A 22769-nucleotide genomic window follows, 5' to 3' on the forward strand; every position below is an offset into this window, starting at 1 on the left:
ACAATAACAAAGTAATAGATCATTACACATAGACATATAAAATAATAATAATGGCTACATGCCCAGGACAAGGCCATGAGAATGACCATGAAAATGGAAATAACCATGTGAATGAAAATAATTGCTGTGTATAATTGCTGTGTATTTTGATTATAACTATGTGAATAAGATATGAGCTTTCTCCTTAATAAACATACTTATATGTTTATGAGTCTATTCCCTGTTCTCCTGCTAATGACTGAATAACTCAACTCCAGTTGTTCCCTGGTCTCCTGCTAATATCAGTACATCCATTTTACAACTAAGGAGCCATATTGAATGCACTTGATCACATTCACATTCATACATGGCCTGCCATGTCACATTTGTATCACATTCGACCCTTGATCAATTGCATTCAATAGAATCTCACACGACCCTCGGTTGTTTGCAATACAAGCGAGAGACTTCACAACATATGAAAATCAATGATATCAATATTGGATGTACTACCAATTTATATTTCCTACTATCGAAGATTATGGTAACTGTAACTATACCACTAAATAATTGGGTTATATAGTATATCTATTAGTATATTTCTAAAAAGTTATACTTCTTCATTGCTTTGGGATACACATAGATATTAGTGAGGGTAAGCATTGAATTATGATCAGACAAAATATCACAACCAAAACTACTTCTATAACTGTTTGAACCCAACCTCCCACATCAGGGATCCAACTAGTAAGCCAGTCCCACCAACCTTCATCCTTATGTTCAGTGATGTTAGTGACTAAACTATGTAGAATACCTAATTGTTGGTTAATGGCATGAGAATGGTCAGAAAGGTTAAAACAACACATACCCTTAAAATATTGACAACCATGGTTATGCTTAAAAAGCAAATAATCAATGGCAGCCCTATTTTGTACTACTGCATTTCTAATATCTCCAAAATCTGCTAAGAGACTAGCAATAGCTTTACTGGTAGCATTTATACTCTTGACCATAATACAAGCAGGAATCTTTACACTATCACAAGTCATATTATAACACACATCTGCTGCAGTTATATGGTGAGTGATCAAAGAAAGAAAACTTTTTTTCATTTTTCTTGTAGCATTCTGATCTGCAACATATGCATAAACAGGTATATAAGTTTCAGTATCTGAGTCCTCAACATTTGAGTCATTATATTTTCTTTGAAATGTTGCTGTCAAAACTGTCGTGGGTGTAGGGATGGCAATAAAACAAGTCTCAATTAGTTCACCAGCACTTAGGACATCCTTTAAGCACATGTAGCTAGTGTTCAATACATCTTTAGCCATATACTCCCACAAATTGTCCCCTTGCAAAGACAGTGCCCTTTTAGATCTCTCTCTGCTCACATTGATTTGATCTGATGATTGTTCACACCATGGCAAATCCTGCGGTTGATACACACAGGTAGTAGTCAGCATGACAATCAGGAACTCAAGTCCTGCCAAAATAAGAATTTGACAAACCCAACCTCCATTTCCTGGAGCAAAGATTGCGTAGGGCCACAAGATAGTTGATCGTCCTGGGAATCCAACCACCATTTTGGGAAAGAGTTTTTCAGTCCTCATAGGTAAGACATCTTTTTCCTTTAATGTTGATCTATAAAGAGATACAGTTTATTATTCTCGTAAATAACATTTTTCTATTGGGACATAATCCCATTTCTCTTGACCTGGTCTGATTACTAATACAACATTATCTTTTCCTGCTGCAATTACTTCAGCAGGTTCTGGTTGTTTATTTGGGTGCTGTATCCAAATTTTTGCACCACTTTGAATTCCCGTAGCTCCAAAACCTTTATCACCTCTTATTGTTAATACAGTTGGAGGATTTCATTTATTTATTGGCCCATGATAGACTGGCATAATGATTATTTGAGCAATACGGTCTTTTGCTTGTATATTTAAATCAGTATCACTTGAATTCAGTAAAATTACTTTGATTTCTCCTTGATAATCTGAATCAATAACTCCTCCTAATACTTGAATACCTTTAATAGCTAATCCTGATCTGGCACAAAGTAATCCAAAATGTTTCTGAGGAATTTGAATTCCTATTCCTGTTTCAATAATTTGAACTTGTTGTGGAGCAACTGTATTTGCTGCATAAGCATGCAAATCTAAACCTGAAGCATCTGGCGTTGCTCTGTAAGGGGCCAATGCTCCTTCTTTAATTTGCCAATAACTGACAGTAGCATGAACCTGTAATGGTTTTACTTGCAAATATGGGGTTAACATACGCATTAAAGGAGTTTCGTTCTCGGTAATTGGTCTGTTATTTAATATTTGCAAGGAACCCTGTAAATTATCTCTCCAATTTTTGTAAGTGCCATGACCTTGTTTCCTTAATTGCTCTTTTAACAAACCATTCATTCTTTCTATTAACCCAGCAGCTTGTGGATAATATGGTATGTGATATATCCAATCAATGTTGTTATTATAACAATACTCTTGTATCATTTTTCCTTTAAAATGTGATCTGTTATCACTTTGTATTTGTAAAGGCAAACCATAATATTGTATTATCAATTCCAGAGTCTTGATTGTATTTATCTGGATAGCTCTTTTGCAAGGAAAACCTATTAAATAACCCGAAAATGTATCTACAGCCGTACATACATACTCACATCCTCTACTATTTGGCAATGGACCAATGTAATCTATTTGCCATATTTGACCAGGTAATTTACCCCTTGCAATCTGTCCTTTCATGGTATGTGGTATTGGTCTATGCTGTGTATGTTGGCATATGGGACATTCTGAAATCACTGTTCTAATGATATCATATGGGATACCTATTCCCCGTGATTGCGCCCATCTATACGTGGCTTTTTCTCCTAAGTGTCCACTTTTCTGATGTGCCCAGGAAGCCAAACCTTTAAGGTCTTTATCATCAATGGGCTGGGTCTCTGCTTCAGCAACTTTTGCTTTTTCATCTGTAATAGAGTTGAATAAACGTTCTAATGAATCAATAGGACAATGTGCATCAAAATGAAATACAGTAACATTTGTTTTAAATACAATATCCCATATCTCCTGCCATAAATCCTTACCCCAGATTTCTTTTGCGTGAACTTTCCATTGATGTTTTTGCCAAGTAGGCAACAAGGTAGTTAACCCATTAGCTACCGACCACGAGTCTGTGTATAGATAACACTCTCCTAAATTTTCTTGCTTTAAAGTTTGAAAAACAGCATATAATTCTGCATACTGACTGCTTTGACTAACTCTGGTATTGTATCAGTTATCTCTTTATGCCCTCCCAGAATTCAGTATTGTTTCATTCTCACAGTCTTAACAGCTGGAGGTAATTCCACGGGAGGCATTTTTAACCGTCCAACTATAACAGTATTTACATATTTACAATTACGAACACCAAACTGATATCGGCCATCAGGCAAATCTAATTGCATTCCTTTTAATATATCTATACCTATTATGTGTTCTTTAATAGGTACAATCAACACAGAATATTTCTTTTTAGGAAGTTGCCCAATTTTTAATTCAACCATAGCCTGTACACCAAGGGTCTGTTTTCCCCCCAATCCAGTAATAGTGACTTGTTGCCCTTTATAATATTTTGGATTCCCAGCAATTATAGTGGCCTCCGCTCCCGTATCAACTAGGGCTTGTACTTTTTGTATATTTCCATTTTTCCAATATATATTTAAATTAACGTACGGGCGGTCATCTACATGCTGTATACGCCCTATTACTGGAGCTTGACCTGATCCCTAATCTGATTTAAATCGCTGAGCCTGAGACAGATCAGCCCAGGGATATATCCCTTTTGACTCTTCACTCAACTCTTGTGCTTTTAATCCAGTAGAGGTTGTAACATCCTCTTTATCTTGTTTTCCCACACTTTTATTTTGATTTTTATGCAAGCCCCGTTTTTTGTACAATCTCCACATTTCCAAAGTATCTATTCCATCTATCTCGTCTATTGGGACTCCATCTCTCATTAGGGCATTAAACATGTCCCTTCTGGGGACTATATCACCAAAATTTCCCTTCTGACTGTTATCCTTTTTATTATCCCTGTCCTTGTACTTATCCTTGGGACCCCAATCTCCTAGATCTCCAAGCTCTCGAATGGACTCAATAACATGATGTAACGGCTGCCCTGTCTCATTAACGAGCAGCGTCATAATAACATTTTTATATGCTGGCGGAGCAAGCTTAATCATTTTGTTTCTAATTTGTACAGTTAAGGGAGTATCCAGTACTTGATCTGCTTGCCCAACAAATACTGCAGTTTTCATACCTTCCTCTTTTATTCGCTGTACACAATCCCTCAAAGTATACCAAGATTTATCATTAGCCGGCCAGTCTGACTCCATCTGATAACTCCTGGATGTACCACTAGCAGCCAATGCTAACATCGAGGACATATTTGCACCCTGAAAATTACGAAACTCATCCTGCACAGTTGCCTCATTAGACAATAAACAGAACTTACGTGAGTCTCCATTATCCAAATTAACTCCAGCAGCCCCTCCCTCATATAACCGCACTAGCCAGGATATGAGGGGCTCTGATGATCTTTGTTTAAACCTATTATGTAAATTTGTTACTTCTTGCTGTGTAAAATCTTCTAAGGTGGTAGTATTTACAACCCCACCTGGCCCATTTACTGCTTTTCTCCGCTCAATTGGTTTGGCTACAGCATGAAACTCATTTGAGTACTGTTGTCGGTTTTCACACAGGGTTTCCCTATCATCCTCTGATTCATCACTAGTATCCCAAATATTGCCATCCCACTCATCTGGATCCCAATCAACTCCTGCCTTAGCAATTAGTTTGGATACTTTCTTCATATTAATTTTTCCTTTACGCTTTCGATATTTATACTTTGCACATCGCACAGCGGCCGTTTCGGCAACTTGCTGATACGTGTCAGCTTTATCCATTAATAATCTATTTTGGCACTGCAACACTGTAACCCGACTCTGTAAGTCAAGTATTTCTTTTTCAAGCTGAGAAATACGTGCTTTTAACTCTGAACAATAACTATGCTGCTTGCGATACGCAGACAACAAAATCCACCCCCGTCTTCCTAAAGCAGACAAGTCCTGTCCTTTTTCAAAGGGTACTTTCTCTAAACATGTAACTACGTTAATTGGACTAACATCTTTCAATTGATGCACCCAATCCTCACACAATCCTGCACCTTTAGACCACTCAGTGGCAATAATTTTACATGAAGTATCATCCCAACCAGGGATATCTACAATATTTACAGCTTTCCCCACAATGCTATTATTCTTTCTCTCAAACATTTTATCTTATTCTCGAACCCCACTCCTGGTACCAAAATGTCTTGCTACAAGTTCCCCCAGCAGACTTATCAAATATAGGGGTGGAAATAAAACACACACACATTGATCATCATTAGAGAAGAATAATATATTGTAAGAAAAGTAATACAATACCGATTGAAGACAACGCAACGTCTAGCCGAGCTTCCCTTGGCAGACTTGTGAGAGGAACATCAGCTGGGGGACCCCGGGCCCAAATCAAATACAGCGACTCCCAGAGCACATCAATTGGCCAATGGTCCTTACAAGACCAATTATTCTACACAACACGTCTGCTTGTAGATGAAGTCCCGAAGCCCCCCCAGCTGAGCTCCTTTTTATATTGGTACAATAACAAAGTAATAGATCATTACACATAGACATATAAAATAATAATAATGGCTACATGCCCAGGACATGGCCATGAGAATGACCATGAAAATGGAAATAACCATGTGAATGAAAATAATTGCTGTGTATAATTGCTGTGTATTTTGATTATAACTATGTGAATAAGATATGAGCTTTCTCCTTAATAAACATACTTATATGTTTATGAGTCTATTCCCTGTTCTCCTGCTAATGACTGAATAACTCAACTCCAGTTGTTCCCTGGTCTCCTGCTAATATCAGTACATCCATTTTACAACTAAGGAGCCATATTGAATGCACTTGATCACATTCACATTCATACATGGCCTGCCATGTCACATTTGTATCACACCCTGGTCATGTGACTTGTGCCTGTACTTTAGGAGAGAAATGCTTTCTGGCAGGCTGCTCTTTTTCCTTCTCAATGTAACTGAATGTGTCTCAGTGGGATATGGGTCTTTACTATTGAGTGTTGTTCTTAGATCTACCAGGCAGCTGTTATCTTGTGTTAGGGAGCTGCTATCTGGTTACCTTCCCATTGTTCTTTTGTTTGGCTGCTGGGGGGGGGGAAGGAGGGGGTGATTTCACTCCTACTTGCAGTACAGCAGTAAAGAGTGAATGAAGTTTATCAGAGCCCAAGTCACATGACTGGGGGCAGCTGGGAAATTGACAATATGTCTAGCCCCATGTCAGATTTAAAAATTGAATATAAAAAAATCTATTTGCTCTTTTGAGAAATGGATTTCAGTGCAGAATTCTGCTGGAGCAGCACTATTAACTGATTCATTTTGAAAAAAATTTTTTTTCCCATGACAGTATCCCTTTAATAATGAGGATCTCATGGGGCCCCTTTACCATGCAGCCCCATTCAGATTTTTTAGTTTGTCAGAAAAACACACATTTTTAGAGGTTTTGATATTTTTTTAGCACATCATTCTTTTTGTCAATCATATTTGGAACTTTTTGGAACTTTTACTAAATTACATGGTTTATTCGTGGTTTCAAAAACCAATAAAACCAATAAAATAAGAATGTTGATAAATCTGCCCCTAATTGTTTTCTCCATCAGTTTAAAAAATGCAGATTATGCCTATAGGCATGAAAGGGACCCACCTGTCTCTGCGTATACAGGAGGGATTTTGATCAGAATATTAAGGCTTGGGCATCTTTTGGCTGAAATCCACCCCTGTGCTCAGTGACAGGCAGATCTCCTTTACTACACATTTGGAAACCTCTGACTTTTCTCTGCTTATGTTTTTCTGCTCTTGGAGAAATTGCGTTTAATATAAGCCTTAACTACCCTTTAACTTTCCCCTCTTCCAACAGCTGGAAGCCTGTAATATTTGTGAGCTTATGTAAATGTTTTCAATGCAAAATTTTGTTTAGCAACTTTAAGGGGCAGCACAGTATACATATCAAATCAAACTTTTGCAGTGTAGTAAATGTTATATCATTTACTATCTGCTTACATATCAAAGTAAATAAGTGGCCTATAACTACTAAGGGGCTGATTCATTAAGGGTCGAATATCGAGGGTTAATTACCCCTCAATATTCGACTAGGAATTGAAATCCTTCGACTTTGAATATCGCACGATCGAAGGATCGAAGGATTATTCCTTCGATCGAACGATTAAATCCTTCTAATCGAACGATTCGAAGGATTTTAATCCAACGATCGAAGGAATATCCTTTGATCAAAAAAACTTAGGAAAGCCTATGGGGACCTTCCCCATAGGCTAACATTGACTTCGGTAGCTTTCAGCTGCCGAACTAGGGGGTCGAAGTTTTTTTTAAAGAGACAGTACTTCGACTATCGAATGGTCGAATAGTCGAACGATTTTAAGTTCGAATCCTTCGATTCGAAGTCGTAGTCGTAGTCGAAGGTCGAAGTAGCCCAAAAAATACTTCGAAATTCGAAGTTTTTTTACTTCGAATCCTTCACTCGAATTTAGTGAATCGGCCCCTTATTGTTTTCAGAATTGGCTGACCCTTTCTTTATAAGTACTTCATGGCGAAGTTGCAAATTAAATAAGTGACATGCTAATCCCTGCTGAAAATGCATCTACAGCATAACCTTCACTTTTCATTTTGCAAATAACTTTTAATTCTATGCTATAAGTAGAATCCTGCTCAGTCCACTTTATCCTACTGTGACTCATGCTACTGGAATAACCTGCCTGACAACAACAAACAGATATGGGACCTGTTATCCAGAATGCTCAGGACCTGGGATCTTTCCGTTATTTGGATCTTCATACATTAAGTCTACTAGAAAACCATATAAACATTAAATATCCCAATAGGTTGGTTTTGCTTCCAACAAGGATCAATGTTATCTTTGTTTGAATCATGTACCAGGTACTGATTTATTATTAAAGAGAAAAAGGAAATCATTTTAAAAAATTTGGATTATTTCATTATAATGGAGTTTATAGGAGACAGCCATTCTGTAATTTGGAGCTTTCTGGATAATGGGTTTCTGGATAACAGATCCCATACCTAAGTACAATCACCATGTTTTTTACCCAAAATGCAGCATTTCCCCTATGATTTCTGCATATCTGCAAAGCACCTGCGCAATTGAGCAATTTTCAATTTTTGTGCATTGACTATGTCCAACTTAGGGGCAAATTTACTAAAGGGCGAAGTGAAAATTCGCCAGCATGATGTCATTTACTAACGGACGCTGGCGTAACTTCGCTAGCGATGGAGATAGACTCCGTTACCTAACGCCAAGCGAATTCGCTCTCTGGCGAATGGACGTAACTACGCAAATTCACTAAGATGCGGATTTTACTGAACGTTACCTCTTGCGCCAGACTTGCCTTTGCCACCTCAGACCAGGCAAAGTGCAACAGAGTAGATAGGAGTTACTCAAAAAATAGCTGAAATTTTTCTAAGTCCCAAAAAACACTTGCGTCTATTCCTTTTTCAGGGTGATAGGCTGCAAAAGATAGTAATTTTTTTTGGGGGTATCCGGCTTCCCCCCTACATTTCCTAACATTTAGCACATAAACTATACACTGGGCTCATGTGTAGGGCAATATAACAACTCTATTTTTTTTTATTAAGGTTTCCCGGACTTGTGTAATGTATTTGCTGCAACATATACATCCATTGAACTTTAACTTCCTGCTGTATGCAAATTAGCCAACGCTAGCACAACTTCACTTTGCTTGGCGCAGTATCGCTAGCGCAACTTAGCCAGCGTTCGATGCCCTGGACACAACTTCGGATTTTAGTGAATTAGTGGTGTCCTGGCGAATCTATGCCTGGCGAAGTGTTGCGCTGTGAGCAAAGCCGTCGCTGGCGAATTTTTGGAGGTTAGTAAACTTGCCCCATAGTGTGACTGCAACTGCATTTGGGGCTGTAAATGACCCCTTCAATGTTCCTTTCAAAGTCTATGCTATTTTTGTAGCATAATCATTTGATTATTACCTCCCGTTCCTTCCTAGAACTACAACCACTTCTCCAATATGTATAAGAGTGCAGTAGGAAGGACTACTCGCACAAAATCGATTATGAAGACTCCCAGGAACACACCCAATTCTGTAGATCCCACACCTGGGAAAGTAAGAAACATACAGACATCCACAACTTGTGCTGAGTGCTAGGAAACAAGAAGGCAAAACCTCACAGCCCACCTCAACTTAGAACACAACTAGTAGGTGGCTGCTAAAGCTCACAACTGGTTTAACAGCATCAGATGTGCCATTGGTGTTGTTCGTGGATACTATTTTGGGCACCTGGAGGCACCTGATACCAAACAGGTAACACTGGTAGCAGCACTCCATCCTTGTATTACTAATAAAGGATGCAGACTCAAGGTACAAGGGTGCCAAGATAATGGGGGCTACTGCATGGTAGTTCACCCTACAATAATATTTTGTGCAGGGGGGTGGGCAGCATGATAAAGATATGATACTGACCCAAAACATAAAATGTTTGAATTAAAAGAATGTACAAATAAGGTAAGTAGGGAGTGATTGATCATGAATAAGCAATAAAGAAACAATCACAAATAAGTATTTAAACTTTAATTTTAAAATGTATGGTAATTCATTAAAAAAGGAAAGGCTTAAAGACCAAATGATAATGGAAATCATATACGATAAGTTTTGATCCCTTTTTCTTGCAACAAAACACCTCCTGCATTTGGTTCCCTTTGGCATCAGTGGGAACTTCCATAGCATTCATCTGTGCAGGGTGGCCCGTGGTGCTTCCCATGTACTTCAACAGAAATTGGTGGATTTCTGGCATTTAGACTGCATTCCATGTTTGCACAGGCCTAACATACAGTTTTTAATAAATTACATAAATAATGTACTGTAATTTATAAATATAGCCTTAGCAATGTTTTAGACACATATAACTGCTGTGTTATCAGATTTAACATAATATACAAAATAAATAGTTTGATCTGAAAATAACACAATGACATTTCACAGAAATTTTGGGAGTGCCTTTGTTTAGGCTGGGATTGCTTCATTTTCTTTTGGTCCATCTTCAGTGACAGGTGAATTTCTGAGTTGCGTATGCTCAATATATTCTACTATTCCATAAAGTAAAATTCCGATCACCACCACGCACATTAATATGTAAAGTTTTACATAAACACACAGAAATGAGCTGTATCCAAAGGCTATAGCAAATCCAAGAGATTCCCAGAGAGAGAAGTTGGCAAAGGCGGCCTCTTTGTTTTTTTCAAACAAAACACCATAGAGAGCTGCAAGATAGAAGCAAAACAATGAATGCATTTAATAGAAAGACACCCTTGTTGTATTATATTAAATATTGTGGCACAGTGACTGGGACCTTAATCCCTATATCTCTTGCACAATGTATTATGAGGCACAGCAAATGGCGTGAATAACAAGGGATGTGTTCAACAGCAACTATAGGTGTTGGGATTGATGAGTCTTTAGGTTGAAAAAGGGAAGGCATTATAATGAGCTCCCAGGCCAAGAAGAAGGAAAAGGGTAACAAGCTGAGGCACAATACACTGAGCAGGCTTCATAAATATTCAATCTGCCAGCAGATCAGGCTGCTCTGGTATCAGAAAAATTAACTGTAATTTGTTTGATGCATATGCTGTATAAAACTAGAAAGTGCCTTGTTTTGTGAATATCTCTACTATGAATAAAACACAGTAGAAAACCTGCTTAAAATTACAAGGACCTTGCTGTTAAATATGCTGCTTTTTCAGTCAGTTTATGTATTTTCATCAAAAGGACTAACAAATATAAATAATTAACAGAAAAACTCTTTAAATTCAACTACAGGTATGTGACCTGTTATCCAGAATGCTCGGGACCTGAGGTTTTCCACATAAGAGATTTTATCATAATTTGGATCATTATACCTTAAGTCTACTAGAAAATCATGTATACATTAAATAAACCCAATAGGCTGGTTTTGCTTGCAATAAGGATTAATTATATCTTAGTTTGGAACAAGTACAAGGTACTGTTTTATTAATATAGAGAAAAAGGAAATTATTTTTAAAAATTTGGATTATTTGGATAAAATGGAGGCTATGAGAGATGGCCTTTCCGTAATTTGGAACTTTCTTGATAACAGGTATCTAGATAATGGATCCCATACCTATACTTAATTAATACCTAATTCACAATTAAAAACAAGACCATGTGATTCATATAAATATCAATATAAGTTAGTATTAAATGTTACACGGTCCTTCCAAATGAGCACAAATATATGGTAACTACTACCAGGAGGCATCTCTGCCTGCCAGGGGTCCCCAACCGCCGGGCCGTGAACAGTCCTGGAGTGGGCTGCCAAACAATTAACACATAATGGATGCCGGCGCTCCCAAATTGTACGCCGGTGCACCAAATTGATTGCCGACCCCTCCGACCCCCTCACCGACCCCCCAACCCCCTCCCCAATGCAAACTTTGAGTGTAAAAATGATCTTTATAATGCATCCTATTTGTTAAATCCTAACTAGTCAAATTGATAGGCCAGTTTGATTGATCTTTTAAAAATGCCAGCGGATTAAATGGCTTGGAATCCTGCAGGAAACCTGTAGGATTCCTCATTTTATCATTTTAGATATATCTGCCTTCCAGTAACACTTGTTTGACCTGTCAATGCAAAACACAGCCATCGCAGGGTATACTCTCAATTAAACTTCTGGGCAATAACCTCTATCTTGAACAGTTGGGGAGTCGGCTGGTGAAGTAATAACCCTACTTTCACTCCTTGTCATATGTGTCAACTGTGTTCTACTTCTAGAGTAACTCTGAATAATATTTAGTCTTAAATATTATCTTGACCCCTGCAGTAATTCAGACATCCCTGGAACCTAAGACTTTTGAAAAGAGATTGGCCAGACCTTTGTCTGGGAGCAGGCTGCCTAGAGCTCACTGATCTTCTTATTAAACTAACGTTACAGGAAAAGCAACAAAAAGCAGGTCTAACTAGCAGTACCGTGTGTGAACATGAGACAAGAGAAAATGCTAAGGTATTCAGTAGGAGGATGGGGAGTAAATGTTTAAAATGTGCAGTTGAATGAAGTCATTTTGGAATGACTAGCAGCTTGGTATATTTTCAAAGTAGCAGTCCATTGTAAGTTTAGGATTACAATAATTGTTGAAGACATTCAGCCTGGATATATATATATATATATATATATATATATATATATATATATATATCTATATATATATATATATATATATATTTATATTCTTGACTCAAGAAAGTGGACATTTTGCACATGCATTTCTTTAATGCCAACTTACAGCTTAGTAATGTCTGCCAAACTGCATCTGCAATTCCCCAGAGTCCAGACATTATGAAAAATACAGCAAAGTTACCAATGTGAGGTCTCCATGTCAAGAATCCAATGATACAACCCACATTTATAGCTGCTCCTGTCAAAAGAAATGGGTAAACTCTTAGTATATTTCTATATACAGGTACCTTAAATTATTCTGTTTGGCTTGACATAAGTTTTTAAAACAATTCATAAATATGCTGCAAAAGGACATTTCGCTGTTGTATTTAAAAACCTGCAGTAAAAGAACAGTTCACCTTCATACAGTTTGCATGTATCCGACTGTCGGATGTGAACGCCGCACGATGCATCGTCATCCAACAGTTGGATACATGTACGTTGCATGCGTGTCATCGGCATGCGACTAATCGGTGCTTATAGTGCCATGGAGTTCAGCCCTAGTAGTTTAGAAAGTCAGTTATAAGGCTAAGTGAGTTACTACTGGGAAATATAATGGGGCAAGGAAACTAAATCATTTTTAAAACCTAAATGTTAGAAAAAAAGGAAGCAATTGAATGTGAATGTTCACCTGTGCAGTAACCCATAGCTACCAATAAGTTATTCATTTTTAAGTTAGCTGCAATTAGAAAAATTAAAACCAACATCCAATTGGTTGCCATGGGTTACTTCCGAGGTGCAAATTTTTCTCAAATGGTTTAGAATGTTGATGCAGCAAGTGTCCAGTAAGGGTAGAACTCTATGGGTGATTTTAAGTGCGATAGCTTCCATTCCGAGGCACTCAAATGAATCGCAGGCTTCATGTCGGATGCTTCGAATCTAAGGTAAGTAGTAGGAATGTCGGACGTTGTCAATGCGTGCATCCGCCACAACTGTCGGATGAAGACACAACATGCACGTTGCATCCAACAGTCGTGTCATGTCGGATGCACACAGCGACAATGTCCAACATTCCTATTACTTACCTTAGATTGGGCGCATCTGACGTAATGCCTGCGATTCATCTCATCGCTTCGGAATGGAAGCTATCGCACTTAAAATCACCAGTGGAGTTCTACCCTTAGGATGCAGCAAAACTTACCATTGATGCCCCCTGCATCTGAAATAATCTTTCATGGTGTCTGCATTTCACACAGGACAGTTATTAGCAGATCAAATTTGGTAAAACTGCTAATACAAATCAGTTTTAATGGAAGCTCCATCCAAATAATGCAAAATATCCAATTTAGAAAATGTAAATCGAAGCAACTTTCCAATATAATTAATATTAAAACTTTCTAGGGTTTTTCAAAATGATTTATAATTGCAATTCCTATTGACAGTATTATATGTCAATCCCTTTGTGTGCTCTGCACTGCATATCATAACAATGTGGCGGAAGCCAGCTCTCCTCCAGCTCCCAATGCCTTGCATGTTCTATAATAAACAGCAAAGTAAATAAGTATACAAAGCCTTGTAGGAATTTTTGGCTAGAGGAGAGCAGGGCAGTGCAAAGGATAGAATTGGCCATATACTACTTTCAAAAGAAATAACATAAAAATAACTCATGAAAGTTTTGGAAAGTTTCCTTACAAATACAATTTATTTCATTATTGAAATGTATGTTTTTTCAGTCTTTGGGTGGAGTGACACTTTAATTCATATAATGTTGCATGTCTTCTATAGTTCCTGGCACAATATTTATAAGGATAAGACTTACCAAGGAGAAACAAAGGAATTCTACCAGTGTACTGGGTGAGTTTTCCAAATATTGCAGCACAAATAGAATTAGTAACTCCAAAACAGATGATTACAAATCCTACATATTTCAGTCCCAAAATGCAGGTCACATAAGACTGTAAAAATAAAAATTAAATTAATATTTTCAGGCAACATGTATTTAAAGGGACTCTGTCATGATTTTTATGGTGTAGTTTTTATTTCTAAATTACACTGTTTATATGGCAAATTTTTATATAGCAAATTATTCACTCTACCATAAAAAAATTGTATTCCTGAACTGACAAGTGTATTTTTTTTTCATTTTTAATATTGGTGTGTAGCAATCATCTCAGGTAATTTTGCCTGATCCTGCGCTTTCAGAAAGAGCTTGCACTTCATGATGGAACTGCTTTCAGATAAACTATTGTTTCTTCAATTTAATGTAATGTAACTGAAGATATAGCAGTGGGTCTTGGATTTTTACTACTGATTGCTATTCTCATATCCACCAGGGAACTGTTTTGTGTCAGTGAGCTATTTTGTTACCTTTTCACTGATCTGTTGTGCAGCAGTAAAGAGTGACTGCAGTTTACCAGATCACAAGTCACATGACTGAGGGAATCTAGCAACATGTCTAGCCCCATGTCAGAATTCAAAATTAAATATAGAAAAAGCTCTTTTGAAAAATTGATTACATAAGTCTGCTTGAGCAGCACTATTAATTGATACGTTTTTGAAAAAACATGTTTTCCCATGAACAGAATCCCTTTCATGAATGTTTTAGAAAAAACTTGTAAAATTATCCTACCTTTGTAAAGTCACTGGCAATAAACCCTTGTTCAAAACCACTGAACATTGTCAATGGAATTAAGAGACACTGACGTTTATCTCGAAGTTGCTTAAAGCTTGCTAACAGGTATGAACAAATTGATGTTTCACTTTGATTTTCTCTATTCTGTTTTTCTGTGTGTGGCTTGTCCAGAAAAAAAATTATCAAAAGCACAGCCAGAATTCCACAACCTTAAAACAGAAAAAGGACAGAAACAGATTGTTTACTGATTATGAAGAATTGGCAACAATTACTCAAAACAAGGGCTACATGAACCATCTATGATCAGAAAAGTCTCCTTAATTACCATCAGAGGTTACATAAATAATGTTTGAGACACGTATTTCCAAGGTGTAGCCTTTGCAGTCCCACAGAACCAAGCATAGCAGCCTCCCGTACAAAAAAAGAGTATTTTTAAAAAAGTAAAAGTATAAAAGTATAAGTTTATAGACAGAAAAATATTTCAGAAATGTAAGGTGACAAAATTTTACATTTTCAAGTAGGAGGCAATTTTATACTTTAGTGTAATCAGCCCTTTATATACCAGTCTACCAAAGAATCTCCTGCTATATTTAGAAATGTATCTGAAATAAATTTATATCTACCATAAAAAGTATTTTAATCATACAGTGTTCTAAACAATGGAAGTGAGATAAAGTAGCTAGTGATTATCATCTTGGAGTATGCGTACTAGAGAAACCTTATGAAAGTCAAAAAGACAGTCTGCAGTGTAATAATATATTATTATTGCAGTATTATTATCATTACTATATATAACTCAAATCTGTTTGTCTAGTGAGTTCTTATATGGTTAATAACCCCAGACTAAATGTTAATTGGAATACTTTTTGCTGACAGACTTGTAACTTTTTCATCATTAAAATACTGTTTGTTTTATTATTAACCTGTACAGCAAGTTATTCACACAACATGTTTCGGGTGTCAAACCCTCAGTGTTCGACACCTGAAACATGTCCTGTGAATAAATACACTTTGCAGTAAATTGCTCCTTGGGCTTGTTCCTTCCTTAAGAATGTTGTAGATGCACGAGCATAAAGGTGAGCTATGTATGGGCAAATAATTGACTCTGTCCTGGTGTAGGTGCCAGTGAAGTGGATAATGCCATAATAGCTTATAAATACAAACCAGTATAGGAGCCCAGAAGAGTGTACAGAATGGTTTTTGATGGCTGACTACTAGTGATATTCCCAGATTGTGATTGCTGTAGTGGACAGTCGCCTGCACCACAAACTGTCTGATTGAGAGCATCAAGGCCTCCTAATAATGAAAATTAAAAAAAAATCAAGAATATGGATGATAGTTAAATTTGGCCATTACAATTAAGCTTTTAATCATTTAACATACAAAATGCTTACAATACCTGAATTGTGTGATAGGTTAAATATCAAAGACGAAATTAAGTTCCCCCAAACACGACAGGTTTGGCAAATCATAAAGAAAATGCCAAAGTATTGGTTCACTACATCTTTAGCTATTTGCCCAGATGTCTCTGCATATTTGTTTCCAATGATTGTAATATAAGTACTTTTGCCAGCCCAAAGTGGTCCTCCTCCTAATCCCACAAGTATAGAAGAAATGATCAGCGTAGGCCTAGAAAAAAAATTTATTCTTTCATTTTTGATATTTCAATCATTTGATATAGGATATATGAACATGAAATTAATCAACTGATCAGAACCAAACATTCTTATGATTCTACATACTATTCATATGCTTGAATAGCACCCAGCACTACCCCTCTCTTTATTTCATGTGGCTGCATAGAATCACAGTGCACTTAAGTCTGTAACTAACCACTGAACTCATCATTGGTTGTTTAATAGTGCTTAATAGTGCAAAAATGTAATGGAGTTTACTCAATAATATGCTGAGCCAGAGTTAATAGAATAATTCTGGGGCCTCCTACACAAGGCAACAGTTATACACATACAGCATGTTATTGTATCCTTATTTATACAGTGCTATTGTTTATGCAGTGTTTTATTTACAATACAGTTATAGACAGGTAATATCATTAGTTAACCAAGTTTAAAAAGTATGTCTCTTGATTCGGTGAGACCTATGGCAAGTACTTCTCAAATTTGGTCTTGGTAATAGATTTATACAATGGGGTAAACTGCTCTATAAGTCTGCAACAGCCGAAGTCAGAGTGAACAATGTTACCTCTGAACACTTCCAGCTAGGGGAACTAGGCAGGGATATCCCCTCTCCCCTGTCCTCTTCGCCCTAGCAATCGAACCCCTAGCTATTCTCATACGAGACTGTCCAACTATACAAGGGCTCCAATATGCTAACATTACGGAAAAGGTATCCCTCTTTGCAGACATATACCTAGGAGACCTGGGAGACTCTCTCTCTCTCTGCTCTCCTGACCACAGTACAGAACTTTAGGAAGTATTCTGGATTGAGAATTAACTTGGAAAAATCACAACTCTATAATATTGACTCTAACCTCCCTGCACCACTGCCCTCAAATAGGCAGACTCATTCAAATACCTGGGTGTTCATATACACACAGACCCACACTCCTTCATACAACACAATCTAAACCCAATCATTGACTCCCTTTCCGATACCCTTAAGCACTGGGCAAATCTCCCGCTGACGCTATGGGGGCGCGTGAACATCATAAAGATGATATTCTTACCTAAACTCCTTTACATATTCCATAACACTCCATTCACCATTCCATGCTCCTTTTTCAAGAAACTTAATAAACTTGTACTCCCATTCATCTGGGCCAAGAAGACCCCACGCATCTCCTGGGAAAGATTGACGACCCCCATTACCAAAAGGGGGCTGGCCTTCCCACACTTCCCTCTATTACCTAGCCTCCCATATTTACTACCTGCAATGGTGCTTTTCTCCCAACCCCTACAATCCTAATATGGTCCTCCATCCTATATTTTATAGAGGGCCTTGGTACCAACCCCTACAGGCACCCTTCTGACATGGCAACCCTGCCAAGCACCGTTGCCACCCCACACAAAGCATGGACAATAGTGCTAAAACTTCTTGGCCACCCAGTACCACACTTGTCACCCAAACTTCCCTTGTGGGGCAACTCGTTACTTCCTCATCTACATGACCTGCCTGACTTTGTGTACTGGGTATGACAGGACCTAAAAAGGCTGTCTGACTTAGTACCAAATGAGCAGTTTACCACATTACAAGAGAGACTTCCTGTCAGCAAATCCAACTCTGTAGGTACTTCCAGCTTAGACACGCCTTCCAGGCGCAGTTCCACACCCTTACCCCAGCAATGGCTACGATTAGTATAGAGAATGCACTCTACCACCCCTGCTAAATTACTGTCTAGACTATACCAGAATGTCATGGTAACGATGAAACCTCCCATACCTGCACTCATTGTAGCCAATCATAACTGAAAACTGTCTATTAATTCTGTTTTGGTTTGTTGTTTTATGTTGTAAAAACAATAAAATTACCTTTAACTACCAGTATATCTGGCAAAAAGCTAAAATCACTTAAAGCCCCCTATACGTTTTTAAAAAAACAGCATTATATGTGAATGAAAATATATGAAAATGAATACAGTCTTACCAGCTTGGGTAGAAGTTGCACAAGCTATAGGAAATGAAACAGAACATAGACACTACAATGGTCCACTTGCACCCAATTCTCTTTATAAGAAGAGGAGGTAGCAGCAATGATGAAATACTGAGGGCAACATACATGACACTCAGTGATGCAACACCGAGTCCTTCAATTTTATTGAGACTGCTCTGTGCACAAAGAGGGTGGAGAAAAAAATGTGAAAATTACAGCATATGAAACTATTGGGGACATAAACTTTAAATGTACAATGCATATTTTAACAGATATCAAGAACGCCGTAATCCACAAAGCTCCGAATTAGGGGAAGGCCATCTACCATAGACTCCATTTTAAGCAAATAATTAAAAAAAAATTAAATCATTGCCCTTTTCTCTATAATAATAAAACAGTTACTTGTACTTGATCTCAACTAAGATATAATTAATCCTTATTAGTGGCAAAACAATCCCATTGGATTTACTTAATTTCTTTAGGATACTTAAATTATGGAGATCCAAATTGCGGTAAGATCCCTTATCCTGGAAAACCCAAGGTCTGGATAACAGGTCCCATAACTGTAATTGTAACTGTAAAAGTATCAATTCCAGTGGATTTCCTTCAAAAAGAATGCTCTTCTATGTGTTCCCTCATATCCATATCCTTCATATGAAGGCTTCTGTGAAATACTCTGATAATATGCACATACTCTTGAATGTATGTGCTTCTGACACACCTTTTTTTGGCATGGATAGCTTACTACCTACACTAGAATGCACCATAAATTAACTTGAAGTTTCATACTTTTAAATGGAACTACTCAATGATATCTAATAACCGTATACAGGATTTACAATAAGGGGCATCACAAGGTCATCAGATCCCCTTTAATCTAGCAGATGTGTGACAAAGGTATATTTCATTATATTTTATATAGTGGTAAAGCTGCAAGCAGCTTAAAGGTTGGGGTGGTTTAACCTCACAAAACATCTTGTTTTCAAAAAATGCACTACAAATAATGACTTAATATTTTCTATTTTTTGTGTTTCTAACATTTAAGTTTTAAAAAAAAAAATTCATGTAATTTTCTCCCTCTCATGCATCACTGCAGTGACTCAGCTTACCTAATCTTTAAAATGTTAACATTTGATAAATTATTTGATACATGTCTCAGCCGCACCGTCTACTGTAGCCCCGTCGCTACTGAGCATGTTCCCAGAGCTTTGTATCAAAAAATTAATCAAATCTTAACAAAAAGTCATTACCTGGCTTACAGAGCTGCCACTGGGAAACTTAAACACAGGTTAATGAAATTCATTTATAAGGAAGCAGTAGAAGTAATTGAACAGTTGTTATCTATGGTGTACTGTTTGAAAATAATAACATTTAAGAATACTGATCCTAAAATGTATATTTGGAGACACATTTATAAAGTTTTTATTTTACTCGAAAATCGATTGGGGGAAATGTATTAAAAAAATGGAATATTGTAAACTCAGACTAATTTTACCGATCCGAAAACTCGAATCTAATTTGAATTCAAATCTAATTTGAATTCGACTTCGAATTCGACTGCACCTGTCCCATTGACTTATACAGTAATTTGGCAGGTTTTAGGTGGTGAATAGTCAAATTCGAATTCTTAAAGGCCCAGAGTATGATAAATCTTGAAAATCTACTTTAATTTTTTTAAAAACTCAAATCGAGTTTGGATAAATCCTTAGTCAAATTAGACAATTTTGATTATAAAAAAAAAAATCTAAAATTTGAATTTGAATTTTCAGTTCGACCCTTAATAAATCTGCACCATAATGTGCAGTTTTGGTGGGTGAAGAATTCAACATCTATATTAAAAAGGAAGTATTCTCAGCTTAAAATGTCCAGAGTTTTATCCAGTGGTGTATGTGCGTGGCACCAGGCTTACCAGCAAAAAAATCTTTTTGCCTTCCAACCCCCTACCACTATGGGTCTGTTTCCTCTATAGTTACTCAACTGGTCTTATCATGATATCTATGGAGGTGTTGGAAGCACAAGCCTTACCTGCAAAGTCTGAAGTCCCATGTAAGCTGTATACAAGAATAGAATTCCAAATGATAAAACAAGGATATTTTTGAGATTCTCGTTGCACATTGAGCACTTGATTGTACTAATTTTTAACATTTTGCTTTGCACGCAGTTTTTTTCCCAGTTATCCTGAAGCTGAGCAGAGGCTACAAGAGGGAGGGAAAAAAATCAAGGATTATACTGAAAATTCCTGCTAAGGTGCCAAGGAAATGTGTATAGTAAAGTCTGAGTTACAATATATATATTTATGGAGGGCTTCTATCTGACAAAACCGATCTTTTTTAAAATGGGAAAGAAGTGCAAGAAGGTTGCAAAAGCATGCCCCTTAGTACTCAATCGGGCAGCACTTCTTGCTGCACTGTGCACCTTGTGCCCGATTAAAAAAACCATTGTAAGTTGCAGACTTCACTGTCATGGGACATAGGTCTGCATAGGAAAGAGCCCAGTTGCCACTTCCTAACATGCACATCTGAATGGCACAAATGTTACTGGACAGGTAATGGATGGGTAGGGAGACGCCTACATGCGTCTCCCCTCCTACCTCATATGAATACATTGGCGCTGAACACAGGCAGTGCTGTGTATTCATCTGGTCAGTCGTAGGTCTGTGACCTCAGAAACCACAGAGACCTGCATCAATTCAGGACCAAAGGAAGGCCATTTTTCATCATTTGCACTTTGCCTTCCACAGGGTCAGATTTACATAGCGGGTGCCCCTAGGCCCGCTGTCTTTCGTCGCCCCCGTCTCCTCCCTTTTATTCACTCAAATTTTCATCATCGGGACCGCAGCAATGGGGATTGGCGCTAGGGAAATTAAAAAAACTATTGTATCTCCTGCGCATGCCAAGTGTTTGTGAACCAATGTTGGTGTGGTTGGGCAGCATGCCGCCCCCTAAAATCCTGCCGCCCTAGGCCCGGGGCTTGATGGCCTCTCCACAAATCCGTGCCTGGCCTTCCATATAGTGTATACAAGTAGGATGTTTGGGGGAAAATACATGTATGCCACACCAGGTTCATTTTTTTCAATGGACTTTCAAGTTGACAAATAATAACCATCTTCCCATAGGTGGCACTTTAACATCACAGGAGGTAAATACATTTCTTCATTACCCCAGATGAAAAATTAGTAGATCCACTAGTCAATTACCATCAGTGATATACTGTACATAGATAAATCCCATATCTTTTTTTACAATTCAGCAGGCATTCACACAAATAAACCACTCTGGAAGGAATCACATTACCTGTTTGTCATAAAGAAACCCTTCTTATACTGACTATGGATGCTTCATTCCTCTAGTCTCCATTCCCCTTTTCTCTTCTACAGGAGAAAAAAGCTTTCATTTTCAAAAGAAAGAACCACAAAATATTTTCATTTCGAAAACAGGCTATAGTCTTCTTTATTCTTCTATATATTTATATAAAATATATATATTTTATTATATTCTGAATGTTTTCTAGGTCTTTCTACTTCTTTCTAAAATCCACATAAAACCCTTTCACCTTGCTGCTGAATATCTATATATATATTTCTTTCTATACTGTTTGCTTTCCATATATTGACACTATTTAATCTTTAAGTCAGTCATTTGGCAGCAAGCCTGACAAACAGTGGTCAATAAATATTTGAAATTGTGGAATATCTTCAACTAAATTTATCTCTCTTCCTTTAGGCCAGGATGTTGTCACTCTATGTCTAAATATTTTCTCGACGTTCTTCTGTATTTGATGATTTTCAAAAGTAGACATGTTCCCACATAACAGGCTTCCAGCATGGCCTCGTCAATGAGTGTATACTCAACAGATGATATCTTTATTGCCATGATAATTCAGACCCTAACTCACATTTCAGATTAATCCAATGGGACATTACAAACATTATTCAGTGCTGTGCATCAGCTCTGACTAATCTGTTCTGTTTCCTTTGGGAACCGCAACACTTCATTAAAATCTGTCTTAAAAATATACTTAATCTACAGAAACCTATTCTCCATAACTTGAGAAGAAGGCAAAGCCTTTAAAAATATTACTCAAAATTATTTGTCTGCTTTTAAAGTATAATAAATGCTTTTCTTATGGACATATGACTAAAAGGACAGACAAGCTCCACCAAAAATATACTTTTACTACTTCATCTATGCTATGT

At 37.3% G+C, this 22769-nt stretch overlaps 2 protein-coding genes across 2 annotated transcripts; both read right to left on the minus strand.

Moving 5' to 3' along the window:
- Nucleotides 1-521: 521 nt before the first annotated feature.
- LOC121393669 lies at nucleotides 522-2931 on the minus strand. The gene is made up of 2 exons (XM_041562776.1): nucleotides 2816-2931; nucleotides 522-1620 (listed from the first exon to the last, which is right to left on the minus strand). Exons 1-2 carry the CDS (start codon nucleotides 2836-2838, stop codon nucleotides 600-602), a joined length of 1044 nt encoding a protein of 347 aa, XP_041418710.1. The 5' UTR covers nucleotides 2839-2931; the 3' UTR covers nucleotides 522-599.
- A 6917-nt stretch (nucleotides 2932-9848) lies between these two features.
- XB22065091.L (provisional ortholog of unc-93 homolog A L homeolog) lies at nucleotides 9849-20736 on the minus strand. Its single transcript, XM_018262430.2, has 8 exons — nucleotides 20600-20736; nucleotides 18569-18750; nucleotides 16365-16594; nucleotides 16130-16261; nucleotides 14963-15174; nucleotides 14153-14288; nucleotides 12461-12592; nucleotides 9849-10420 (listed from the first exon to the last, which is right to left on the minus strand). Exons 1-8 carry the CDS (start codon nucleotides 20717-20719, stop codon nucleotides 10164-10166), a joined length of 1401 nt encoding a protein of 466 aa, XP_018117919.1. The 5' UTR covers nucleotides 20720-20736; the 3' UTR covers nucleotides 9849-10163.
- Between the last annotated feature and the right edge of the window lie 2033 nt (nucleotides 20737-22769).

This window comes from Xenopus laevis, chromosome 5L, assembly GCF_017654675.1.
Source record: "Xenopus laevis strain J_2021 chromosome 5L, Xenopus_laevis_v10.1, whole genome shotgun sequence".
In the NCBI taxonomy this organism is placed as follows: domain Eukaryota; kingdom Metazoa; phylum Chordata; class Amphibia; order Anura; family Pipidae; genus Xenopus; species Xenopus laevis.

Coding starts and splice junctions, on each gene's coding strand:
- LOC121393669 (XM_041562776.1), bottom strand. CDS start 2,838: ATGGGCGCAATCACGGGGAATAG. Junction 1,621..2,815: donor GGCGCAATCACGGGGAATAG/GTATCCCATATG, acceptor ATCTCTTTATAG/ATCAACATTAAAGGAAAAAG.
- XB22065091.L (XM_018262430.2), bottom strand. CDS start 20,719: ATGTTAAAAATTAGTACAATCAAGTGCTCAATGTGCAACGAGAATCTC. Junction 18,751..20,599: donor TGGGACTTCAGACTTTGCAG/GTAAGGCTTGTG, acceptor CTTTGTGCACAG/AGCAGTCTCAATAAAATTGA. Junction 16,262..16,364: donor TAACCTATCACACAATTCAG/GTATTGTAAGCA, acceptor TTTCATTATTAG/GAGGCCTTGATGCTCTCAAT.